This window comes from Lepisosteus platostomus, chromosome 2 (genome assembly GCF_059453375.1).
Source record: "Lepisosteus platostomus isolate fLepPlt1 chromosome 2, fLepPlt1.hap1, whole genome shotgun sequence".
Taxonomy (NCBI): Eukaryota; Metazoa; Chordata; class Actinopteri; order Semionotiformes; family Lepisosteidae; genus Lepisosteus; species Lepisosteus platostomus.
In genome coordinates this window covers 60,448,018-60,475,864 of record NC_142612.1, presented here as the reverse complement: position 1 = coordinate 60,475,864, position 27,847 = coordinate 60,448,018, and the positions used below count along the sequence as shown (strand labels likewise).

The 27,847-nt window shown below is 40.3% G+C and overlaps 1 protein-coding gene across 1 annotated transcript; it reads left to right on the top strand.

Annotated features, from left to right (window-relative positions):
• Nucleotides 1-302: 302 nt before the first annotated feature.
• On the top strand, nt 303-27,847 carry irs1 (insulin receptor substrate 1). The gene is made up of 2 exons (XM_088610871.1): nt 303-4,252; nt 25,613-27,847. The coding sequence occupies exons 1-2, from the start codon at nt 970-972 to the stop codon at nt 25,615-25,617; spliced, it is 3,288 nt and encodes a 1,095-aa protein (XP_088466997.1). The 5' UTR covers nt 303-969; the 3' UTR covers nt 25,618-27,847.

The following is a 27,847-nucleotide window of genomic DNA, read 5'->3' as shown; positions in this document are numbered from 1 at the left end:
GATTTACAACCACTGGTTTATAAATAACGCACTGGCGTAGGTGAATGGCATCTACGCCTTTTACTATACTTCGACTCCACCTAACTTCCAAAGAGGATTCCTTTTTGGGGGGGTTCCAAATGATTGACGTTGGGGCGACCCAATCAGAGCGCCAGAGGGATCCAAACAAAGCTCTGGCAGGGCGCTGTGATAATTGGGGGTTCCTGCCAAGTCCCGAGCCAATCATTATCCAGGGGCGGGTCGGCCGGGAGTGTTGTGGCAAGGTAGGTTGTATCCCCTGTTTGAACTGTCCACGCATCGAGTCGTCACGTGTTCTTCTCCTTTAGAGCGAGATTGAATCGACTGGAGGGGGTTGTACTCACACAAACACAGACACGGCGGCTTGTTTTGGTACTGTATTTAAGAAACTGAGCAGATAAGGGAAAAAAGACCATACGGACTGCACAAGCATCATATTTTGCAGAAATTCTAATTTTGGACTGGCTGTTTTTTTTAAGTAGAATATATCTATTTTATTTTATTGTTTTTTTTTTTGCAATTTTGCATTAACAGCGGTATTGACTGGAGTATCTAAATGGGGTCGTACGAGAAGTGTGCTTGTTTTGATAGTGCATTTGGAACTCCTGACTGAAGTAAGAAGAAATTAAATGTATTTAATATTTTTTTCTCCTTACTGACCTTCACTTTGATCTGAAGGAATGCAATTTGTGTACTGTTTTTGTTTTTCTTTTAAAACTGCTTTAAGGATGTAAAAACGCTGCTGAAGAAACTGGATTGAAGGAGGTCTCGACATAGTCTAGCGCTTATTTTGGCAGAGCGCTGTTGATTGTTTTTCTTAATACTTTAAGAAAAGCGCTTGTTTCGCTTTAAGTATTAATTTTTTCCCGTCATTTTCCCCCATGCATATGTCGGGAATTAAAATCTAATCGTTTGCTTTCTTTTTTTAAAAAAATCAACTGTTTTTCCAATATGGCAAGCCCGACTACAGACCACGATTGTTTTTCGGACGTGAAGAAGGTGGGTTACTTGAGGAAACCTAAAAGCATGCATAAGAGATTTTTTGTTTTGCGGACTGCGAGCGTTTCAGGACCCGCGAGGCTGGAGTACTACGAAAATGAGAAAAAATGGAGACACAAGTCCGGGGCTCCCAAAAGGTCTATTGCGCTGGAAAGCTGCTTCAACATTAACAAGAGAGCGGACTCCAAAAATAAGTACCTAGTGGCTTTATATACTAAGGACGAGTATTTTGCAATTGCGGCCGATAGTGAGCCGGAGCAGGATTTGTGGTACCAAGCATTAGTAGAGCTACACAACAGAGGTAAGATTCACGATTCTGCCGGGGGCAGCGGATTTGGGGAAGACACCTACGGAGAGTCCAGGCCAGGACCAGCTTTTAAAGAAGTCTGGCAAGTTATTTTAAAACCAAAAGGCCTCGGGCAAACGAAGAATTTAATTGGGATTTACAGATTGTGCCTGACAAATAAAACTATCAGCTTTGTGAAACTGAACTCCGACGCAGCCGCCGTAGTTTTGCAGTTGATGAACATAAGGAGATGTGGACACTCTGAAAATTTCTTCTTCATCGAGGTTGGTAGATCTGCAGTTACGGGACCCGGGGAGTTCTGGATGCAGGTGGACGATTCGGTTGTAGCGCAGAATATGCATGAAACCATTTTGGAAGCGATGAAAGCAATGAGCGAGGAATTTCGCCCCAGGAGTAAAAGTCAATCTTCCTCCAACTGCTCCAACCCTATCTCTGTGCCCCTGAGAAGGCACCATCACAACAACCCTCCTCCTAGCCAAGTGGGACTCAGCAGGAGGTCGAGGACTGAAAGCATTACTGCAACTTCACCTGCAGGTCCAGGGAAACACGGTAACTCTTTCAGAGTGAGAGCGTCCAGCGACGGAGAGGGAACCATGTCCAGGCCCGCGTCGGTTGATGGGAGCCCTGTTAGTCCCAGTACCACTAGAACACATTCTCACAGGCACAGGGGCAGCTCCAGACTTCACCCGCCCTTAAACCACAGCAGATCTATTCCCATGCCCTCCTCGCGCTGCTCGCCGTCAGCCACCAGCCCGGTCAGCTTGTCCTCGAGCAGCACAAGCGGCCACGGCTCCACCTCTGACTGCCTTTACCCCAGACGCTCCAGCGCCTCCGTCTCGGGCTCTCCGAGCGACGGCGGCTTCATCTCCTCGGATGAGTACGGGTCCAGCCCCTGCGACTTCAGGAATTCTTTCAGGAGCGTCACCCCTGACTCTCTCGGGCACACCCCCCCTGCAAGGGAAGAGGAGCTGAATAATTACATCAGCATGGCGAAACCCAACCTCTTGCCCAACGGACATCATAATAGAAGTCACCAGCGATGCACCCCATCGAAAGTGGAAGAGGCCGAACTGGAAAAGGGATTCAGGAAGCGGACCCATTCTTCTGGAACCTCATCCCCAACAATATCCCATCAGAAGACTCCTTCCCAGTCATCCACAGCTTCCTTGGAAGAATACACGGAGATGATGCCAACGTACCAGTGTCGACTGTATAGGCATTCAGCCTTTGTGCCAACTCACTCTTACCCAGAGGAGTGCTTGGATCTCCATATTGAGGGCAGCAGAACGAACCACACAGATGATGGCTACATGCCCATGTCCCCAGGGGTAGCTCCTGTGCCTGCTAAAACCGATGACTACATGCCAATGAGCCCCAAAAGTGTGTCTGCACCACAGCAAATAATTAACCCAAGGCAGCATCCAAGAGTGGACTCGAATGGCTACATGATGATGTCCCCCAGTGGCAGCTGCTCTCCAGACAACACAAACTATGGCAAAATATGGACCAATGGAGCAAATCCCAAGCTTTCAGTGGAGAGCAACGAAGGCAAAGTTTCATGCGGCGACTACATTAATATGTCCCCAGCAAGCGGCTCAACGACCAGCACTCCCCCGGACTGCTACTTCAACCCAGTCGAGGAGCCGCCCAAGCCCCTCTATTCCTACTTCTCTTTACCTCGCTCGTTTAAGCACGCGCACAGGAAAGCCGCCGAGAGCCAGCTGCGCATCTCCGTGAGCTCGGGCCGCCTCGTCTACGGCGAGGACTCGTCCTCATCGACGAGCAGCGACAGCCTGGGGGGGCAGGAGAACGGCCAGCAGGTGGTCAAGCCCAAGAAAGCGGATGAGTACGCGCAGGCCAAGGGGAGGCTGGCGCGGCCGACCCGCCTCTCCCTGGACAACAACAACAAGGCCAGCACGCTCCCCCGCGCGCGCGAGCACCCCTTCCCACCGGAGCCCAAGAGCCCGGGAGAGTACGTCAACATAGAGTTCAATGACAAGTCCTTCTCGGCAAGCCTGGCTTCCTTGTTCTCCCCCGTGTGTGCAGGGAGTTCCTCCGCGAGGCCGGAGCAGAATTCCTCGGAGTATATGAACATGGACCTTGGTGCTCACGGTAGCAAGCCAAGCTACCCATCGAAACCCACAGCGGACTCTACAGGCTGTGCTGCGGACTATGCAGTTACCGCTGCCGCCACCGCCACCGCCGCCGCTGCTGCTGCTGCAGCTGTCCCCGCTGCTGCTGCTGCATGCAGAGCAAGCAGAGGACAGCAGAGCTGCGACTACGTGAGCATGCAGCTGAGCGCCCCCTGCGCAGGGTGCGCCGAAGCACCCATGTTGAGCTACTCCGAAATGGGGACTGGAGCTGCTAAGACACCGACCCAGTCCCTCTCACCTCGCCAAGAAATGGCCCCATTGAGTAGCGTCTCCAGTGCCGCGTGCCCCAGTTTAATGAGCCAGATGTCGGGGACAAGCGCTTTTACCAGAGTCAACTCGAGCCCCAACAGGATTCAAGGTGCCAAAGTGATCCGTGCTGATCCCCAGGGAAGGAGGCGGCACAGTTCAGAGACCTTTTCCTCCACACCTGCTGCTAGTGGTGGTGTGGCGTTACTCTGCGGGGATGATGTTAAAAGACACAGCTCGGCATCGTTTGAAAATGTCTGGCTTAAGCAGGGGGAATCGTATGTCTGTTTAAGAGAGGAGCAGCAGCCTGGTGTCAGTTCACTGAACAGTGCGACTCCATTTGAGAATGGTCTCAATTACATTGATCTGGACTTAGTCAAGGATTTTAACAACCAAGAGTGGACCTCCCTCCAGCCTAAATCCTCAAATCAGCCTTGTGGAAGTACCTCTGGTGATGATTTAAGTGCATATGCAAGCATCAGCTTTCAAAAACCAGATGAGATAAGGACTAATCCAGCAAAAAGAGAAGGTAAGCCTTTCAGTGGGTTATGCAGTAGTTACTTTAGCGCTTGCACGCTTGATACAATGTTTTAGCCCTCCAAGAAAAGGCAATGAAGACTTTTGTTTTTCAGGGCAAAACGTAGCCTGTACAAACTGTGTTTTGCACTTTCTTGTAATTTGGGAGTTTGTCATAGAAGACGTGTCAATAAAAATCATGGTAAATCCTCGTAAATTTAAAATGGATATTAAGTCTTCAATCATGGTGTTCAAAATATTACACATTGCAAGTTAATGAAAGTCGGAAACGTGCTGCTTTTAGGTTTTCAGTAGAGATGTTATCATAAGATTTCTGGCCAACGCGCATTTTCTGCTGCAGATGTTTTTAGATCAGAAACAAAATGATGTAGGTCTGGCACGTTGGTAGCAGTACCTGCCTCTTAGTTACGGAAGCCAGGAGTCACAGCTGTGTTTTCTTCCTGTGTAACGTGCTCTTCCAGCTGATGCCAGTAGGAAATCATAAAAGTCTTGAGTTCTCGGCTAACAAACCAAGTTTGTGATCTACCTGGTTATTTATGGAGAAAATCGCCATTTCCGTACAGTCTTTTACCCTTATATCCAGAAAGTAGGTGGCCTGTGGATCTACGAGTGTCTGTTTTACATTGTACTTGGGTTTGTCATTTACATTTTAGGAAACTTGGAGGTAAAAGATGCCTTTTTGAAATATTGTTGCTCCTTTCGGTTGCATGTTGTTTTTCACTGTAGTTGTGTTAAAAGCAACCATTTACAGACATCTAAAATAGTAACAGCCTGGCTTGAAATGAACTGTAAAATGTTTTTCAAACGAAAAGGGAAAATGTAATGCCCAGTCTAGCCTATTCATATAACAGACGGTTTTATATTTTATAATATTCTCACTTAGATTTATATACATTCATCTTATACATAGGATAAAACTGCTCAAGCAATAGTATTTGAACTGCACAAGCAACGCTCGTGAAGCCTTCATGTATATCACTATATTTCCATCGCCTTTAAAATGAACTATTTTGTTGCGTCTCTCTGCAAAGGGTTAAATTATTACGCAGTTCTCCTTAGCTTCGTTGATGATAACAGAAACGGGCTGTCAAGCTGCTCAGTCAGCAAATACGCGAAAGCAAAAAAAAGTAAACAAGAAAGGGTATTTAGAAGCCAAGGCACTTAAAAAATCAAGTTCTTTGCAGTTCCTGGCTGTTACTAGTATGTGTTCAGAGAATCCATTATGCAGCGCTAGTGGTTATGAAAACTGGGACTGCGGTGTTGGGTAACCTGAGTTTGGAGTGTGGCTAACGTTTTGAGAATCCTTTCATGTTACACATAAAGAGGTAGGAGAAGGGAACTAAATTTCTTAAGCGTATTTGTTTTTTAGTGTCCACACCAACAGCTTATAAAAGAGTTTCTTTTTTAGCAGAAATTGCTAAAGGCTGTGAAAATTGCAAGGAGTCCTGTTTATATATTCTAGGCACTGGTAAATTGCACATCTTCCAGGTGGTTTAGATTCTTTCGGACAGGCATGAGCGTTTTTGTTGTAATCAATAAACAGGGAAAATTATACCCTAAAAGAAGTCTTAATATTTGTATGGGCTTCAGGCATAGTAAAAAAAAAATACCCTGTGTTTTTATCCAACAACCACTGTTTTTGCTCTTGTTGGTTTTTCTTCACTTTCAGTAAAACGGGCAATCTGTATATTTCGCATGTGTAGTAGCAGCAGATGTTTACCAGCTCTTGAGCTAGGTGGAGTGGCCTGTCGTTGAGAGAAACTGCAGGTTTAGAGTTTCTTCAGATGTTTTTACTGTAGAATTAGACATGGTATGAAAAGTACAGTTATGACAAGGAGTGGTGTGAACAAAAGATTTCCCTCATGTAGAATGTGGGGTCCGCGTCCAGACAGACGAGTAAACATTCATTTACCCGTTCTGACAAGGATGCGCTGTTTGAAGTAGTTGAATCCTGAGTCACAAAGTTAAACTAACTTTGGGTCAGTGATTTCTCTTCTAGACATGGTAGTATAGGTTTGCGCAGGCTAAATAGAATTATAGTCATTTGTAGCCTCCTCTAAATATATTTTAAAACCAGCCATTAAGAAAGAAGGAGGATTTTTGTTATATTACGCACTCAACTCTAGTACACCAAAATTCTTAAACCCTATTCTTTACAAAAACCCTGAAGGTGCTGTTGTTTAAAATGACTGTGATTGAATGTTATCATACCCTTCATAGATGGTTCATTTTGAGGTCATTGCACCCTGGGTTTTCTGTACTTTTTTTTACACATTTTCCCTATAGTGTTTTTTTTTTGCTTGTGCTGTCTCCCACCCCCTCTATGTCGTGGCTGAGATGCTCTGAACCAGTTAGAAAGCAAGGCAGGGCCTTTGTCATGTCAGAGCAAATTAAGAACCACGGCCCTGAGCAGATAATTCAAACGGAGAGCTGGGTGGTAATTGGGCCATCACCTACATGCTCCGGTCATCAAGACTGTGGGAAGTTAGAAGCAGCGAATTGATGGAACAAGGGGAGGGAGTGTTGAAATGAACTTGCTGTGTATCTGTGCTATAAAAAAAAAGGAATAGGGAACCTACTGTGCAGCTATATAGTGAAGTTTGGCATATTTGGGTCACATGCACATCTTGCTTTTAGTCCCAAGTAGTTCACAAGTTGCTGTACTTTAAAATCTTTTTTTTTTTAATTGTGTGATCTGTCCAGTTATCGTGAGGTTTTGTTTTGCTAAGTTAACCCTAAATCCACCGATAAGAAGCCATCATACCGTACTGTTACGTGTTAGAATTGATTAAAAGCATTTTTTTTTTGTTTCCTGCCTCAGACTGTGCAACTGTCTGCATTTTAAGCTTCAGAAGCTAAAACATGAAAGAGTTAATTTTACAAGGTGAGCACATTATGCTGAGGGAGACCCAAAGTGATCAGGTCTTTCAGGGAGTTGTGGAATGTGCTTGTGAATGGAGAAAATGAAAGGTTGCTGGCTGTTTGTAGCCCAGGGGCTGAAACTTGATGGGAGGAATTTTATTGTGGCCTTTTGTCTCTGTTCAACAGTGGTCTTATAAAAAAGGAGGACTTCTTTTTAAGTTTCTTGATAACCTGGCGCTTTAGGAAACAAGAGAGCATTGATTTTTTTTTCCTTAGATGTGTCAGGTTTGCCTGGTGCACATACTGTACCAGGGAATCAAATGTCAGTCACTTCTGTTAACAGTCTTGGTTTCCATTGTGTGGATGTGAAGAAAGCAGGTTGGAGCTATAAGTGCAAATGCATGTGAGAATAATCAATTCCCTGCATTTAGCAAGCAGTGCTTTCCATTCCCAAAGTATAAAGAGAAATCACGTAGGGGACAACCCTCTTCCCCACTGAAGTACAGCTCGTTCCTGGTATTATACTTCATTATACTGCAGCTGCCCCACCACACAGCCAATCGGGTACAGAAGTGAGAAATCAAGGAGGAATTGTAGGGAGCCCAGCACACTGGGGTTAACACCCTGAAAGTTATGAACAGTGCCCGGGGATTTTTAATGACCAAGTAATCGGGACCTCTGGTTAGCATCTCATCTAAATGAGAGCGCCTCCTATTGCACAGTGTCCCCAGTCTTTGTATTGGTGCTTTGTATTGTAAATTATGATCTGGAGAGAAGACCGCCCCCTACTGGTCGGTCTTCACTCCTTACGGCTGCAATTGTAGGGCTTTCGTCTGAGCTCTCCTTTCCCAGTACTGGCCAGGCCCAGCCTTGCTTAGCTTATGAGGTCTGATAAAATCGGGTTACGGGGTGGTAAAGGTGCTGTGTTGGCTTTGAAATTGGGTTTAAAACAAAACTTTGGCCTTTGTTTTAGTGCACGAAGAAATAAACTATATTACAGCTGCGTCAGGAAACAACAATCAAAATGTGACAATTATCTTTGGCACTTTTAGCTTGGTTACTGTACTCAGTATGCTAAGTTAAGGTCATTTTCTTATGAATTTTCTAATAATCCTATCTGAGAACCTATCAGCAATACTCAGACCTTGTCCTGATGAAGTAGAAATGTAGTATCAGATCTGCTGCTATTGGATAAAGTGAGTACAGTGTTTGAGTAGCATGTCGCTAATTACTTATACTGTCCTGAGATTCTGCTGGAGAGCTTTATGAATGGGGATGTGTTTTAGCCTCTAGATTAGCGGGTGATTAAACTAGCTACATCAAAACAAGGCTGCATTTACTATGATTTTCTGTACAGCTGGTTGTATGTTATCCTTTCCAAAAGGATTCCATGATTTTTCAGGCTTGTGCTTGGAATGACAAAATTAAGAAATGAAAACCCATAATAATCTGTATTTTTTTTTACATTATAACTTTGGAAGTCCCTTTGGTAAGGAAGGAACTGACCTGCTTATATGTGATCAGTATTTCACTTTAACATAATTTGAATTTAAAAATGATTTGTTAGCCAGATTCCAAACATCAATGCTCCAATATATGTTTTTTTCTTCAGAAATGATCAGCAATTTGCAGATGGAGTTTTACAAGAGGTTTAGTCTGTGTATGAGCTATGGCCTGATTTCAGCTGGCAGCGGACCAGAAATGTTACGTTATTAATATGAGATAACGTGATGGTATTGTTCAAACAGTGCATTGTATTGGAACATGAAACCAACCCAAAAGTGTTAAATGATTTTTAACTGTTATATAGTGTTAGCGTACTAATGAGTTTGAATTGAAGTTTATTGGGCTTCAAAATTCTAACCAAAAAACTCTGCTGACATTTGATCTGCAGAGCCTATTCAAAAAGCTAGGAGTGGTGTCCTTATTTCAACTTGACACTGAGGCCAACTTGGCACCCGTATAACCCTGGTTACAGGCCAGTTCAGACACACAAGGCTCACTAAACGTGGAAAAAATATTCTAATAAAATTAGCTGGATAGCAGTCGGAGAGTCTATTTTGCCAGTTCAGGAAACAAAAGAGTGCAGCATTGTAAGGCACGGCAGTTTAATGCAGACAATGTGTTACAAGTAGGGTATCCTTATGGTTTTCAGCCATTATATATACCCTAGAATGTAGGTTATGGTTTAAAAAGCATAAAGATCTCTTTGGCAAATGGCAGCCTGAGAAAGAATGAGGCACATGTACAGTTACTTGAATCCTACATATGTAATAACTATTGGAAATATCCAAAATTTGTTGCTTCAGGTTAAAATCACAAAAACTGTTCCCTAAAAAGGTTTGGAAAGCCGTGTGTTCTCAATTAGTGGCTGATTAGGATAAAATCCAAGCTCCTGAGTTTGAGTGTAGCGGCTTATGGGAAGATGAAGGAGGCACTGAAATGCAGTGCTGACAAAAGGGCTTTCATGATTCTTATTAAGCTGTACCGACCTAGACATCCTGCCATTGGGCATATGTGCTTGCTGTGCTAACACGGAGGAGTAACTGTTTTGATATTTAAAGGAATAATGTTCCTTCTTTTTTTTTGTAACAAAAGGGGAAAAAATGTTGTTACTAATTTCTGGATGCTACCCAGAAGAAGCCACAATAAACTACAACAAACTTATTAAAACCTTACTGTGTTTGCATTTAAACTGTAAACAACCTTCTGGACTGCATATGTCTGGCTCCCTGTTGAAGCCACAGTGGCTATATGCCAAAAGCCATATAACATTATTTCCAGAAGTGCTTATGTCCTTATATTTGAGGTCACAAGATCGGCAGTGGAAAGTTTTGTGAAGTATGTTGTCTCTGGCATTTTGCTGCCTTAGGCTGGAAGTATTTTAGGTGTTTTTTGGCTTAATTTATAGGCAGATCATGCAATCAGGACCAGAAATGACATCAGATATGCATACATCTGCTAGTCATCTTTATGTACTGGGCTGCAACCTGATCCAAAGAAGAAACCATCAGTTTCTTGCTACCACAGTAATGTGCTGGTTGATTACTTAAGTGGTCAGTGTTTTTGCTGATGTCATTGGTATGCAGGAGTAAATTAATGTAGTTTTGTTCTGGAGTAGAGGGTAGTTCAATGGCAATACATGTTTTTACGTTGGTCTTTGGACCATATTGTACTTAGTTGTTTCTTTTGTCATTATTGGGATATTAAAAAAAATAATTATTAATACCCCCTATGAGTTGGAAGCGCTGAAGAAATGTCTTTAATTATCTCATGCTTTGTAACGATTGCGCAATGGGTCAGTCTGTTATATTTTAGAACTGCCGTCGTTTACAACTGGAATGGTTTCGAAAGGAAGAGGGGTTTTAAAATCGAGGAAAAAGGCATGTTAACTTGCTGAAGTAGGCAGAACATCTGGATTCTGAGACTGCCGGAAGTTTTTGCTTTGGTCAAAGGAATGGAATTTGGCATTGATTGTTCTCCACATTAGACTGCTGTGTGATACGAAAGTATGTTTTCTCATGTGTGGAACAAGGTATTGTGTTAAGCAAGTGGTCTCCATGTTCTGGCCTTTCAGTGCTTTAACTTACAGATTGTGTAATGATCTTTTCCTTCCTTTTAAAGATCTGAGTGGGGAAATTCTGTGCACATATATTATACAAAATAAGGCTAACGGTGCATCTGTGGGTTAGAAAGTTATTTTTGTGTGTGTAAGGGGGGGGGGGGTGGAGTTCACTCTTGCTTCTGTATAAGATGCTTACTTTAAGTCTGTGTCTTCCTATGCATCAAAATCAATGACTAATCGATTTAAAAGTAAATGGAATCTGGTGGCCCCAGTGTGACTGGAGATAACATTAGCATGGGAGAAAAAATCAGACGAGATTAGGTGTGGAAACTTCCTAGTGTAGATTTTTCCCCTTTCTTTTAACCACTTCAAAACCTTTCCTCATTTGTCTTTCTTCCAAACATACACTATGAGCTGAGTGGAGGCTTGATTCATCAGTAATTGATTTTGAATGGTACATCTGGCGCAGGCAAGGGGAAATTTGCCTTTGCTGCTTTGTAACCCCCCAACCCACTCCCCCACCCCCCCATTTCGCTCACACCAAGCAAAAAGTTGCCCGGTATTCATTTGTAATGGAGCCTGCGGTTAGCATCTGCGACAATGAAGCTCATAAAAAAAAAAAACGCCATTGGCTTGCAAACTGCAGCTCGCGTTGATTCGCTTTCTGATGTCTTGCATTTGAAAGTTTTCTTCTTGTGAGTCACACCAGGTTATCCACTCTGATTTCTTTGTTCTCTTTCATGCTTTCATGTTCTACACAGTATTTAACAATTTAGGCATTTAGAAATTAACCTTTTGACGGCATTTTAAATATCTGCGTCTTGCAATGCACAGTTAAAAAGCAGCACGGCTTCCAAAAGCAGGAATGTATTTCTGTGTGATGCATATTATTCCCCAACCTCGCCCTTCCCGAGATGTCAAGCTTCCAGTTAGGCTATAAAGCGGTTTTAAGTTTAGTTTTCAAGGGGCTTTACTCTGTATTGCGTAGGCTGTTACAGCTGATTTGTGTGGGAAGTGGTTGTTGGACAGGTCTGTGGTGTAAAATGCAATAAATATGTGGGAGGTGCTCGGGAGAGGAAGTCCGTCAGTCGTTCAGTTGGCTGATCACTAATTCTGGCTTGATGGATGTTGAACCTTGAGAAGCCATTACTCTCGAATGTGCGCTGTTTAATTTGCGCTATGTCTAGGACTGCTCCACATTTTCATGGTTAGTTGGCTTTGTCTCCTTGTTCCTGATGAGCAGGGGCGATAATGCTCATGTTTGAAAACTATCAGGCTCTCAGTCCTACTGCACTATGGTAAAAGATTTTAAAGACCCAAGAAGGTCTGCAGTTTTTTTAAGGATTTTTTTTTGCCAAAGCCTAGATCATGATTTTGGATAAAGATACCTCTGAGTATTCATTGCACACTCTTACATGTTTTTTTAGTTGAGCAGATTTTCTCATGAATGTATGGTAAATGTCCTATGATAAATATATAGGCTTAGGGTTTGAGCTGTAAATACCCAGGCCCCAGCCATCCAAGTCTTTCCACCCTGTAGTTAACTGCAGAGTGCAGATAAAAGAAAATGTTTAATTTAAGAAAATGGTTAAACGTCAAGTTTTTCTCCTCCTTTTTCCAGGAAGGCATAAATTCCAATTTACAGTAATTTGCATCCTGGTAAAGCATTCGGCGCATCACAGATGTAGGAGCCATGTACCATTTTCACAATTCTCCGAAATGTCTGGGTTCCTTGTTGCTGTGCTCTGCTATAAATTTTCGCAAAGGAAAAATTTGTCTGTTGGTGAGGACTTGAATTATGTTAACCGCTGATACATGACGTGTGGCATGAATAGATCAGTCAGTGGTTTTCTTTATAATATACAGTGCTTGGCATGGCGACTGGTTGGTAGTGCTAAAAAAAGAAGGGTAGGAAAAAGCACTGAGAGCCACAAACCGAAACTTAAATAACAAGACAACTATAAAAAGAGACATGAATTCAGTGAAGAGTAATTTTAAGTACAGGCTTTAAATAAAATAATTCTGTGGGCTATTGTGCTTGAATCATTTGGTTTTGTTATCCTATGATACCTTTCTTTATCTTTTTTTTTATCCAATTAGTAGAACATATCCAGTAACTTTCTTTGCAGACACATTAGCTTATATATCCCCCAAAATACTTTTTTTCCCAAATGATATTTTGACTCATGTTTTTTGGCCTTGTGTATATAGTTGTTTTGTCTCTGTACTTGTGCACTTCTTGGGAATAGAACTCCTTTTTAAAGGACTTTAACCCATGTTTTGCATCAGTGATATATTTTGGTCTGTGATTTATTTGCTGGCAAACTGCATACAAAATAAAAGGCCTTCAGTGTGCTTTCATGCCTCTGTATACAAGAGATGTAGGTAAATGTTATTTTTCTTCACTGTTGTGTAGTATAACTGGGATCTTGGGCTGTCAAGATCACTTCATCTACAGAATATCCACATTACCTGAGCCACTAAGTGTGCTGTGCATCTAATGTGTTTATTTTTTTTTCTCATTGAATTTCCTTGCACCTCTGTTGCCCTTGTTAGACTGATCAGTTTCTTCTCATGAGACCGAGAATGATGTTGCTGCTACAGAGGCAGGTTGCTAGCGTCACAGCTCTGCTGTCATTTTGCGTCATCTCGAACGTATTACAGTCCATGCATATTTATACCAAGTAGGTACCGAATACAACCAGTCTTTTCATCAAGGAGAAAAAAACATGCTATGCAGTCAGTAACAACTCCCTGAGGAAATGAATCCTGTGTGTGTTCTTTCACTTTCTTCATCTCAGCATGCTCCCTAGGAAAATGAAATCTCAGCAGATCCATTCCTTTCTTTTTTTACTTCTGTCTGGTGTATATGTGCGTTTGTGTCTAATTGCATAGTAGTGAACTTCCTTTGCTTTCTGTACCATACGCTTACACCCTTTTCTGTCTGTAGCTTTACTCTGCTATTTTAAATCTAATTAGATTTTATGCTAATTGCTTTTACACCCACCCCCATTCCTACTGCATTATCTCTGGATTCTCGCTATTTACGGATATTTACATGTCGATATACTTATCAGATTGAGTTTCTTTTTTACTGAAATGTATAGCTGCACTGCAGATGTGAAGCATGCTGTAGCAGAAGTTTCATTCCTTAGTGCTTTACAGATTTCCTTTCCAAACCATAGCTGGATTTTGGTGGACAAAAAGTTTTAGACTGGTAAACATGGACTGTATTTACATCATGGGGCTTTGATTAATTCTGATTGCAAATTTGATCAAAATTGTTTATTCTATATATTTTTTGGTTAAATAATTGTATCATAAGGTTGAACTCTGCAAAGTATTTTTTGGCCTTCTGAAAGGGTTTAGTTGAGTTTTGCATTAGCGTGTAGTACTGCATAGTGGCCATTACTGCTGATGCAAAGCAGATTTATAAATTAAATTAGGTCTCTTAAAATTTGGGGACTGTTATTTTCATTTGAAATGATCATTTCAATATGTGTAAAAAACATTAGCTTTATATTTTATTTAGTTTGTTGCTTTCAGGTTTGTTTAAACATGTCACCTGGACTCTTTCACTAGGGAAAAAAATGCTTATCACAGTTGGAGCCAGGTGTCGAAGATCTGGGTAGCTTGACACATAAAATGTGTGTTAGGTTGGCAAGGGCACTGGTAGCAAGTTACACATTCAGACCGTGTTAAAGAGAAGCTTAGTGAGTCTGTACAGATTACTGTGAAGACAATGTTAAGAACCTGATAATAAGAAATGTTCCAAATGACGGCAGTCCATTTAGCCCGATTATAAATTGGTCGATAATTGATCCCAGTACCTCTTTCAGTTGCTTCTTGAAAGAAGCCAGGGTATCAGCTTTGACAGTGTAGCTGGATAACCTGTTCTGTACTCTCCCAACCCTTTGTGTAAAGAAGTGTCTCCTGTTTTAAATGCAGTACATGTTTAACATGTTTGTGCAGTATTGTTTGGCTTGGTACTACTCCTACTAGCCTTAGTAGGAGAGAATGTTTTGTCCTATAGTGGCACTGAATCCTCTTAGTGTAGGACATACTTTTCCTTTTTTTTTCCTGGAGACACTTGTACAAGGTTCTGCTTACGAACATGACCTGAACACTGACGTAGGTTTGAGAGAAGTACTGTACTTCGTAGTCACATATCTTTCTATTTGGGTAATACTATATCTTTATACTGGGTACACAGGCTATATCTGGCCTTGTAGAAATGATCTGGCATTGCCTTTCACTTCTCATGTGCTGTTCATTGAGCACAACAGTGAGCTAAAGGGCATCAGGTTACCCCACAGCTTTTTGATTTCAATGATCAGCCCTTAAAAGGTGCACATGACCCTCCTGCCTTTTGTGAAATGTTTTTTTTTTGTGAGACAGAAATTACTGCTGCAGCTTATTTCCTCATGTGAACAAGTGGTGTGAAAAAATGACTCGCGCAGAAAATGTTTGACATAAATAGCAAGTTTTTGTAAGAAAATGTGAAGGTTTTCAGTTGATTGTTTTTTCTCCAGAAATTGATATATTATTTAACATATAGTATTTATTCAATATTTTCTGCATGGAATGTTCTTTCCCATTACTTTAAGATTCCCAACTAGCTGCATTAATTGATATGGTAGTGCAGGAATGTAGGACGCAGTATGGGTAGTACAGGGAAAGGCAGAACTGTTCAGCTTGGGATCTGTAACATGTAGAAGCTAAAATACGACTGCAAATGTACTTTTTGGCGGTTCCTGAGAATAACAGGGTGCTATTGTCAGCATGTTGCTCTTGAATGTGTACTGCACTGTGCGATTTGAGTGTTTTTGCAGATCGCATAATGGAGAAGGAAGGTTTAATGCCATCAGTTTTCCCAGCCTGGCAGTCATCCCAAATTGTGCAGTGCCAGAGGAGCCTGTAAGCGCTCAGAGGAAGAGTTGCAGAAGGGGCCCTGCAGTGTAGCCTTACTCTGGGCGGAGACTGCTTTCTCTTGGAAAGAGAGGTCCTAATGAACAAACATTACGCCACTCCGCACTGCATAGGAACAGGATAACAGGGTAAAGCAAACACCACTGAACAGATTTGTGGTCCAGTGGTCATTTGTGTTCCTACTGCAGTTGATTAGATCTAAGGATTTACTGATATAGACAACTGCGCCAGAAAAGACCCTCCACATTCAACCAGGCGTAAACTAATCTTTTAAAAATGATTAAATTGTTCATTTTTTAGCATTTCCGGCTGCCTCACTTAGATTTGTTTGGAGTATGGATAATGAATCCAACTGCGCAGTTGAGAAGCTGGTAGTTTTGTACTTCTGAAAAGCATATCTGCTCCTTTAAGGTTTGAAGCAGTCATTGAGAACTTGTAGTTTGGTGTTTTGAAAGACAATGCGTTCCTAGATGTCATGTTGCACGAAGGATTAGATTTCTTACAAGTCATGAAGTTTGTGCACAGGGAATGCAAAAACATGCACCTTTAATAATTCATGGCAGAGTGACAATATGTTGATCCTATTTGTGCTTGGTTATGGTTATAACTGAAAGGTGTTTACCTAATGTGAATAATTGAATTGAACTCTAGAGTGCAAGCATTTGAGGAAGACCGTTTTTGACTGTTGGAAGATAAATTATGGGATTTATTATATGCTCTTTTCATAGTATATCAGAGAACATAGAATGTGCCGTAGAGTTCTCCACGAGTCTGTGGGTCACAGGGGGAGGAGGACACCCTCGGCTCCGAAAGCCAATGTATCTGTCCCCAGAAGCAGTGAAAGTCTAGTGGGAGACTCGTTGTGACAGTTTTTAAAGTCTTATACTCCAAAAAGAATTGCTGCCTGGGAGCGGCATCAGAAATATAGCAGTCATGGCAGCTGCAGAGACAGGAGCCCTGTGATGCTGAGAATTTGCTGTGCAAAATAACAAGAGCAGAGCAAGCTCAGCGTACCACCACTGGTGCAGTGACCCAGCGCTAGAAGTGGCATGTGTGACGCACAGGAAACATCCAGGGAAAAACTACACATTTACTATTGCTGTTGTTGTTTTTTTTATTCATTAACTTGATCGTTTTTAGTGAGTACATGTAGGTGTGCTATGTGTGTTGCACATGGTGGTAAATTTGGAATGAAAAGACAAGTTTGCCTGGTGTATCTGGACCCGCGCTCATCTTAACAGACGCAGGCCGGTAGTATCTGTTTCAGCTGGCTTGGAGATACACCGATACTGTGTCACTATCTGCATTCTGAAAGCCGAAGTGCACATAATCATGTCATTATCTAAGTACAGTACTGAGCTTTTTTATGACAGACTTTTGATCTGCCATGGTGTGAGGTTTAATCTATACTTGACAGACTGTAAAATCCTGTCCACATTAGAAGAAGCTGTTACAAATTACTGGAAAGGATTCGTTAGGTTTCCTCTTCTGCTTCTAACGGAAAAGTTTCCTTCCGTTGTTGAGGGTTATACAGAGCTCAGCCTTCTTTTGTACAGGTGATGTCTTCAAAAATTATAAGCACTGTGCTTATATTGCACAGTAGGTAAATATTCTCACGCAATCCCCTTGCTTTGTGATGTTCTGAATGTGTGAGTTTGTTTTCTTAGGGAGTGCTTTAGCTGATAACCAGCCACAGCTGTGGACTTTGGTTGAATCATTTTCACTTCCTATATGTAAATCACAATGTGGAAGAGGCATGTGGATCTCATCACGGAGTGGAGTTTGGAACACGGGACAGCAGTCTGGAGTAGTGGTCTGAGTTCAGGACTCATTACTTGAAAGCTGTGGGTTCAAATCCCAGGTGAGACACTGCAAAGTACTTCACCTGAATTGTTCCTGAGAAATGTGTGCAAATATAAGTTGCTTTGGATAAAATCATAAGCCATGTAAATTGGTAATAGGTAAAAATGGCAATATGGATTGCATCTTGGTGGTTGCAATCTTTTCATGTGTCTTTTCACTATTGTGAAAAGCATGGAAGGTAGGGTGAGACACTAAAGCTAAGATATTGATTTAAATTAGATTCTGGTTCAGGATGTACACTTATAATAAAGTAGTAGTATTTTTTATGAGATATTGCTCTTCAGAATTTTCCCTCACCACGAATAAATAGAATCGGAAAGATATTTTGGCTCTATGGTCCTAGGAAAGCAAAAGGTTTCTGCCTAAGAGATAAGTGTATTTTCTTCTAAACCTTCACCTATGATGACGTTCACATTGCCCTGGCAGAATTTTTTTCTGGGATTCACCAGTGAATACCTCAACAGGGATATAGAATAAAATCACATCATTTTATTTCCCCTTTCACTTTAAATTCTCCTAGCTGCGTTTAAATGTCGCCTTGAACTTAGACGTATTTGTTTACATCTGTGACTTATAATTTTACACTCTGCAATTTATGATAACATTTTGGTTTTCTAAGTAAAGAGAGACGAGAGCTAAAAATTCAAGATCTATAAAAGTCTTGATGTCAGGCATTCCTTTTAAAGTCAATAAGGTTTTTACGTTTCAGTGTTATACTGAAACTGGGAGAGGATTGGTTTTCTCTTTTACACAGTCAATAAATGTCAGTCCTTCTGCTTTATTTTTAGATGCTGTTTATATTTTTATGCCAGAGGTTTTCAAACAAGGTCCTCTGGTTTCTTGTTTTTACATACCAGTGGCATTTCACTTAATGGTTATAAAGACCAACCGGATTTCTAATCAGAATCGAGCAACGGTGGAACCAAGGATTGACTCTGTGTACAACTTTCAGTGTGGTGGTGCTTTATGCCTGGCTTTCTTGTGGGTGTTTGTGTTCCAGCTGGAATCACACATGACATTCTTGATACGTCTGATAACCGGCAAAACAGAAAAATGAAGTGACAGGCCCTGGGTGTCAGCTTTGCCTTGGAAATCCTAAATAGATTTGATCAAATCATTACTCATTGTGTTCAGGCAGCAATGATTGTGAGTAAAAGTAGTCTGTTTTCTCTGTGTCTTTTTATCTTAATAATGAAGTTAAAGTATATTATATTACATATTTGTACACTTATATCCTGTTACAAAAAGTTATAATGAACCCACAATAGTTTGTTTTACACAGATTAAATCGGTTTGCTAAATATATCAGCCTCTTCACAGTCTACACATTAGTTTGTCTTTTTCTGACCTTTTGAACATTTTGTTGCTGTGGTAGCAGTAATCTCACCACCTGGTTTGCTTTCATGATGTTGAATAGGAAGAGATGCTTTATTTCCAACAAGTATTTACAGAATTAACATCATATGCTTCAGAAACTTAAAAGGTCTCAATTCATTGTTGAATCTCATATGCCTGAAATGCAAGATGCCTAAAAATGTTTTTTTTTTCATTCCTGGAATTCAGTTTCACTTACCAGTCATTGGGATATTTTTTCATAACATAAGAAATATCTCAGACTATGAATTTACTTTTAAAAAAGGCAGCTTTTGGGTGTTCATTAAACGTTTTTGGCATCATTTTGATTAGTTGATCATTCATGACTGACCCAGATGCACTTGAGCAACTTTAACGTGTATAAGCTCTAAATCACCTCATTAGAGAGAGTATATTAGGCACAGGCAGTGAGATGATAGGCTCAATCTAGAGAGGAAAATGCAGAAAGGAACCAATAAGTACCATTTATCAAGAGAACAACACCTTTGTGCCATCAGCAGCTGAGCAAGTTTATGTAGATCTCCCCTGTGGACATTGATGAGTGAGGCACAGACACACAGAATAATATTTTTATTGTTTTAAACTGTGAATGGAGAGGTTCAAGGATCACGGTGTAGGTAGGAGTGTCTTCAGAAGGGAAGTTCAGTAATGCCTTTCAGTCATTCATGGCAATCTGACTGGGCAGTGTGGAGCTACACCGGCTAAGCTCTGGGACTTCATTTTCTGCCCTTCCTGGGGCTCGTCCAGACATGACAACATTCCAGCAGGACGATGCGTGTGTCTCCCAGCTGCTGTGTCACAGCGATTTCTTTAGAGATGAGGATGTGATGGTTATGCCGTTGGATTTCTACTCACCAGACTTCAGCCCCATAGAACACTTGTGGAATGAGATGGCATGACATGTGTCATCTAGGCCTCGGACCAGGGAAAAGGAATGTGCTTGTCCAGACTCTGAGAGCAATAGAACAGAATCCCACAAAACGGTACCCATAACCCGTTGTAAAACCTGTAACACGGTTTGTGTTGTAGCCAACAGTGGTCACATGACTAGCCTGTGACTTTCACAGTAGACCCCCTGTTGATCATCCCTTAACACTGCTAACCAATCTTAATTAGCATAACGTGTTCACGTGTTCAGTGAGCTGTTAGCACATCCGCTACTAAAAGATTGTCGTTAGAATTTGTGTTTCTGCTTTGCTTTTCAGTGTATGTTGGCAACACAAAAACGCATGTAGTGAGGGCAAGTTTAGCTCTCTGTAAATGAAAAAGAAAATCAAGGTGTTGCTGTGAATGTGCTGACAGTCCTCGTGTGATCCGGAAGGTAAGCTTACACGCTCAGCTGTTGTTCAGGACGGCTGGAGAGAACCTCGCCAAGAAAAACCAATCCAAGAAGAAACATTTTTATTCTGCCAAGGTTCTTGGTAATCGTTGTCCTGGCGCGCTGAAAATTCTCCGAAATACTGGAACAATTTATAAAGACCTTCTGAGTAAAAACATTTGAGAAGGGGAGTTGAGTACTCAAGTGCCCTTTCTTATTTATTTAAAGTAGTACCTTTGGGTTTTCCAGGACCTACGCTTGCCTGAATTTACACAAGTAACCCTCACTGTCAGATGTATGGGCTTCTCGTTTTATGAAGGATTCAGTCAAATTAAGGACAGTGAAGACCGCTGCAGAGATGTCAAGATTACAGGTCTTCCTCGCTTCACAAGACATGCCAAAGAAAAAACATTTAAATCTGTGTCCTAAGGTGCTAGTACAAGGGTCAGTGTGGTACATTTAGAGTGATGTAACATTTGGCAGATCCATACTGAAGAATATATCTTTTGCAAGTTATAAATCTTTCCCAAACACAATAAACCAGCTTTATCAAATGTATTGTCATGTGAGAAAAAGCTTGGTAATACTTCAGTTTATGGACTGAGTAAAAACCTTTTATGTGCACAATCTTGTTTTTCAAGGGGGTCCTGTTAGATTGCGTATACAATAGCTATGCCAAAAAATAGAAAATTCAACACTAATATCGCAACACATGGAAGAACAAAAAAGAAAAACAACAGTAAATTAAAATACAAACTAACTGCTATGAGGGCTGTCTAGAATAAATCATACTTTGAGAGGGTGTGTTCTGTATCATCACAGGAGTTTGGAAAATGCTTTTTATATTATTTTCTTTGAAAACACAAAATATCTGGATCCCTTGAGGGTGTCATCAGAAAAAGCTCCATCAATATCTTCTAATGATGGCCTTGTGAATAGCAGATTCTGCTGATACAAGTTTGTACAAAGGAGTAGCAAGTCCCCAAAGCATAACCACATTACTGAAGTATGTTAAGGAAAACATTTGGTGATGTATTGTTTCAGCCTGGAGCTGGTTGTGCCGCAGGCTGTGTCCATGTGCAGTATGTGTTTCCTAGCATGAAGATTAAGGTGGAAACGTGAACTACTAAACCATTACACAGTCACTGTCAGCACCTATCTGAAAATCTGTTTACATTGCTCTGCAGAGCCTTGTCTTAGGCTGCAGTGCCTAAAGTGAGCAGTAGCTCTGAAAACGTGTGGAATTCATTTGAGCTACCATATAAATTCCCCAGCTCTTGAGGAAGTGAATGCTTTCTCTCCATTTGGTCTTGAGTGCTTCAGACTCACCTCTTGGAGGGATGCCAGAAAGCACTCTCCTTTTTAGCCAGGGCAGCGTTTTGTTGTTAAGCGAGATAGAAAAGGTGTGTGGAAATACGTTCTGCAAAAACGGACAAGTTGTTTTAACAAGAATGTGGAATAAAGGTTACAGAGGAAGGCCTATACTGTTACAGTCGAGGCAGTGTGCCATGCAGCCAGTCTGATACTAAAAGAGCTACTTGTGAAAAGAAGAGTGGGATTGCACTCCCTGAAAGCCCAGTCTCATTTTCTGTCAATCACAGCTTCGTACTCTCAGATGGAAAAACTTCATGAATCAGAATTATAAGCACAGGTGGGTTTTTTATATGCAAGTCAAAATATGTACTTTAGCCTAAGCTGGAAGAACATCCTGTTCTACTGTGTTTTGTATGTCAAGAAACACAAGGATGTTGGTACATTACAGTTTACATGCCAACTTATTTGAGTGTAATTGCATGGCCTAAACTGCAAGGCAGTGACTTTCGCCTGCTATTGTTAACTTTGGCCTATTTCTCAGTTTAGGCAGTACAGATGTAGTCCTACAAGAAAGAGCCAGAGGGGCGCAGAAATAGTGTAGCTCCTTTTTTTGGTTCAGAATTCCTTGGTGATAGGACACGACACACTGCGGATCATTCAGCTAATGACTCATGAAAGAATACAGGGGCTGCTCCAGCCAAACTCTAAGTCCAGACAGGGCCCTCATTTTATCACTTCCCACGAGGAGAGCAAAAGTGTTAGTTGTGATAAATCACTGGGGGTTTCTCAGCAGACTGCTTTGATCCTTCGAATTACATGCTGGAGGTCCAGAGTTGGATAACAGGGGGGGTTGGCAGTATTCTAAAAGGGTAATCTCTGTTCAAGCAGGCATATTTACTTGGAGGGCTAAAGTGACACTCAGAGTATACACTCCTGAGTTTTGGTCGCATTTATCCTTTCAACGCACGCGAGCCGTTTGATGGCTACAGTTCCAGTACTGCCATACCATTCTTCTCGTTCTCCTCACCTCTTCCATTCAGGACCCTAAAAGCTGCATTATGGTTTTGAAGCTTTTTTTCTTGATACTTGCTACCTTAGCAGTTGGGCATATAACGTAGAAGTTCAGGAATTTTCTAACATCACTCAACAGTGATAAACTAGGCACGCACCGTTATGATGCATTTGTTTGCCTTACAAAAAATATGATGCACAGGAAGTGTATCAGCCTTTTTATTCCACAATTTAATGTACAAAAGGTGCTCTCACCAGCTCCTTACCTAATTAAATTATAAGCCTGCCTTTTTAAAATTCAAGACCTCAAGCCTTTAGTGTTTAGTTGTATTCAATTACCACTCTTGATGAGTATCGTTTTCAGTGTAGATTACTTAAGAGCAAACACAGAAGACTCCTAGGAAGTAAGTGGAAGAGAGGGCAGTATATGAGTCACTTGCTACAGAATGAATGATTTCAAAAGTAATGGAACAGTCAGATTCTTTGCAGTTGCCACGTAGATGCTGTATTTGTTATTCCAGGATATTTCAAAGGGCTGCAGTGACAGCAATCTTTGAGAAATAACATAGATTGAGAATTCATTATTATAATGACTATTTTTATATGTTTTATCCACTTTAGCCTAGAGTGACCACATGGTCTCGTTGTTTTAACATTGGAAAGGTAAGGATTGTAGTAAGAAATTAGAATTTTTCCTCCATTGCTCATAATTGTTATTGTTTGAGGTTAATGTAGGTTTTAAGTGTGAACTTGTAAAACAAGTATTTATCCAAGATATTTAATGGCACACATTGTACCATGTTTAATGGAGTAGTTGACCCTAATTTGAAAAACGGAGTGGGAGTTCAATATCGCCCACAGTATTCAATAGGTCTGAACCTGCTGAATAACAGATGTATTACTGATGTAATACAGTGATTAGAGCGGAACAACAAAGTTTTACTAAATGTCAGGATGAGCGGTTGGATTATGTCTATTAAATTAAAAAAAATATATAGCACAGTACAATCTAGTAGTAGACATTATCTGAACCCATTAATAGTTGTTTTAATCCTGCCAGGTCAAGATTTCCATAGATGTGCAAACTGACTTCTGGAGGGTTGTTTACTGCTGTCCCTGAACATTCGTGTCAAAACCTGTGAACTCAACCCACATAGAGCGCTGCGGAGTGCTTCTCTCATTTTCTAATCCTCTTCAGTGCATTTTTCTTACATCAACACATTTTCCTTGAAGTCTATCATATGTTTTATAATCAGGGATTCACATTAATCCTTGTGATAAGTAGAAAACGGAGTGCACACAGGTTTTCCCTTTGACTCTGTCTGCCAGAGAATGATGTCAGCTGTGTTAATAATCCTTACCTCAGCTTACCACAGCTACAGAGCTTCAAATTAGAGCACTTGTCTTGTATACCGTTTTATGGGTTGTTAGGGAAACACTGACACTTGTTTATTAGAAACAAGGCAGGCTTCTCTTGTAGTCTGGCTGCTTCACTCTGCTCTCTGCATAGCTGTTCAGTGACTAATAAAGAACCTTCTCCTTTGTTCTGCAGCACCATTTCTTTGACAATTAAGTGGTTAAAATAAGGGAAAGCATTGAGTCAGAGAATCACAGCAACTGTTTAGATGCTCCCCGGATAATGTAGTTTTAAACTGAAATGCACAGGAAGTTTATTAAGGGCAGATTAATGAATTTCAGCCTTTTCCTTTAAAAACAAATAATGAACATTAAAAAATCCAAACCTTCCTGTAAGTTGATAACTATTTGTATCATTAAACCCCAGAAAATGTTAATTTGTTGTAGTTTTAAAATGTAATGCATTTAAAGACTTAGACTCAGATATAATATATGTAATCTAAAGGGTCCGACAGCTCTTAGGATCCTTCCAAATGTTTCCAGTGGCAGTGAGCAGGGTTCAGGAGATTTTCTGTAGCCAGAATGTTATAGGTAGATGTGGAAAGGATGCAGCCAAGTTATGCAAGGTATGCTATTCCACATCTTCAGATGATGTGTTGGTCAAAAAATCTTGTTTAATGCACTAGATGAAGAATTTCTGATAAGGTATAAGAATTAAGTTATGAAAGTAAAAACATCAAACACCCAAATACTGTATCTCCACCATCACTGATCTGATAAGCCAGCAAGCAGTTGTGGCAGTGCAAGTAACAAGACGTCTTAGACATTTCAGAATGTTTTTTGTGGTAATGGGGGACAGTTTGTTTGCCAAGATGTTCAATTGGCATTTTAAACTAGATCATTTAAATCTGAATGTCTCATATTCCTGAAATACATTAGGAAATAAAGCAGTCTTGTACAGTTTTTCCTTTGTCTGTGTTGTGCACATGTGGATTCCACACAACTCAAAGTGATATTAGAGCACTTATGTTCTCAAGCTAAGTTGATCGTTGTTTTATCTTTGAATGAGGCTAAAAACCGATTTTTAACCATACCATGTACTTCTCATCTCTACATAAGCACAGCTTTTTTATAATGTTCGTAATTATCTTTTTAATGTGATCTTGCCTTTTCATATTGATGTAGTGTATGGCTGCATGTAGCTTTAATGCAAAATAACATCCAGCAGGTACAGTTACTGACTTGCTCTAGATCCTGTGGTGTAAAAGTAGTAACTGTTCTAAAGGGACCTGCTTCCCTCCTTTCTAGTGGGACAGTCTTGCCTTTCACCTCTGGGGCCACACAAAGCAAATTCTGTTCCTCCTGCAGCACTGAAGAGCTTTTCACATTCTCTTAACTGCAACTGGAAAGTCCAGTTCCATAGGAAAAATAACCTCTGTCTACCAGACCTTTGAGAATATATTGAACTGTAGAAAGCTTCAGCCAAATATTTAATGTAAAAACATGCATTTCGGGTACTGCTAAACAGCTACAGCTTCTAATTCAGTCCCCAATTTTGGTGTTTTCAAATGTGCCTTTGACAGCTTTAACTGGGAGCATCAAGATGTATTTATTTTTTTAATTCAAAAGTTAATATTTGGGATTTTAAAAGTTTAGTCTTAAGGTTTGTTTAGTATCAAAACAGTCACTTTTATCTTTCACTGCTTTGTACCAGCCTTAGTTGTGATGCTATACTAATGTATGTCGCTTTTCAATTTCAGAGTGAGGACTTCAGACTGCCCACCAAAAGCAAGTGACGGCTCCCCAGGCTGTAGATTTTCTTCTCTGCCATATCTAGGACCTCATACACTTCTTTCAGTTGATGGTACAATGCATTTGGGTTACCTTGTTTACCTAGTTTAACCTCAGGACTTAGTTGACTGAACTGCACAACACATTTTTGCCAAACAAAACAGCACTGTGACACCTAAAAAACCCATTTGCTCTTATTTCCACCTTGTTCCGTTGAGGATTTTTTTTTAATTTAATTTTTATGATTGTTTTAGGTTTTTTTTTTTCAGAAAACGTCTGCTGTATACCTAACACCAGATCACTATGCGATCAAGTATACTGCAATACAAAAAAAGACTGTTTTTCATTTGCTGCTGAAAACAATTACAAATCATCAGTGTAAATTATTGAATATAGAAATGTCATTAATGTTTGTCAAGGAGTTAAATATTTAACATTTCATGGTTTATATTGGTTATCTTTTTTTTTGGAAATATAACTTTGCTACACATCTTTTAGCGATGTGTCCGATGTATTTCATGTTCTGTTCTAAACAGGAAATTTTGCTTAAATTTAGTATGGTAAGAATAGGTTATGGTACTATTCTCGGTTTAAAATGGTAGTAAATACATTGTATAATCTAAATGAATGGCTTGTGGGGCCTCTTTGTATATTCCTATTTACTGATATGGTTAATTATAAAATGAACCTGATTGGGGCTGTAATGGTACAAATGTTTTAATGACAAACAGCTGAAGTATTTGCATTACAAATGTATTATATATTTAAACCCATTTGTTTTCACAGTTGGTAAAGTCTTGCTGTTTCTCCTGGTCTGTTGTCTTCTGCAGTCTCTTCTTAAAGAATCAATGTGGAAAATGTTTTAATGCTAGTAATAGTTATACAGACCATGACTAGCAAAGTCTTTGACTTGTTTACCTAAATGGAAATTAGGTAGTCCAAGATGAGTGGTATTCAGAGCCTGTTAATTCATTGATTTATGTAAAGGGTTTGCTTAATCTGCAATAAATGTGAAATGTATATTTCTCACAATGACGATAATATTTGGAAGTTTGATCTTTCCTGATATTTTTGTAGGCCCAGATCATGTATTAATGGGTCAGTTTATGGAGTGATGCTCAGGACTGTGGGGATGCAATGCTGAATCATCTGTGATTGAAATATCCACAGCGCTTAGGGGAAGGATTAGTGCTTGGGACTCAGGCCAGGATGACATTTTACTTCTGTTTCAGAATTCTGTGTTGCAAGAGTCCACAGCAGAGAGCTGATGACTTATTTATAACCTCTGTTTGCATTAGTTATGCATCTAAAAATTGTTTTGTAATGCATGTTGAGTTGTGCTGTCCATCTGTATTCCTCAGCACCTCCTCTGTGTCGTACTCCTAAGTACTATTTGCAAGGCTTGTTTTGAAAATAATTTGGCTTTCTCCTTCTAATCTGTGCTGGCAGCCCTGAAATGGGTCACTCCACTTTCTCTTCACTAAATCTGTTTTGAAACAATGTTTCCAAAAAGCATTATGCAGCCGTAAGTACAAAAAGACCAGTTAGAAACAGCATTTTTGCATATATAAGAGTTCTATTTTTTTTAATTGCACTTGGTGTGCACAGCCTCAAAATTATACAAGTTAGTGAAGAAATCTTAGAAATATTTGTAATAGTGTCTTTCTGACCTACATTGTGCATCTGTAAATACAAATATCAAATAGCAAACGAAGGTGAAAATATCACTTCATTTTGTTTTAAATACTTTGATTTAGTTAATTACCGATCTTTTTAAAAGGTAAATGACTGAACTGAAGTTGGGTTTAAACATATAGTCAATCAAATGTAAAATTACAGCCCTAATCCCGATGATAATGAGTCAAGACATTTTTCACCAGAAGTATGTGTTTTTGTATTTCTTGATAACTTGCTAGGTTGCGTTAACAAAACTCCAGCTGAATTTACTGTACATGGTACTTACAAGTATCAGCAACCTGAATCCATCCATCACACAAGCAAAGAAGAAATACTAACACTTCTTAACCCTGTCTTCCACTGTATATAATGAAAGAATGAGGAGAAGAAAAAGAAACAATAAATAAAATAATAATAATGGATGTCTGCAAGACAGAACCTGCCCTGGAATAAACAATGTGGTGTTTGTACATTCTGGAAATCTTTCTGTAAGTAATAAAGTAGAAAATGTTTATCTTTTTCTTGTA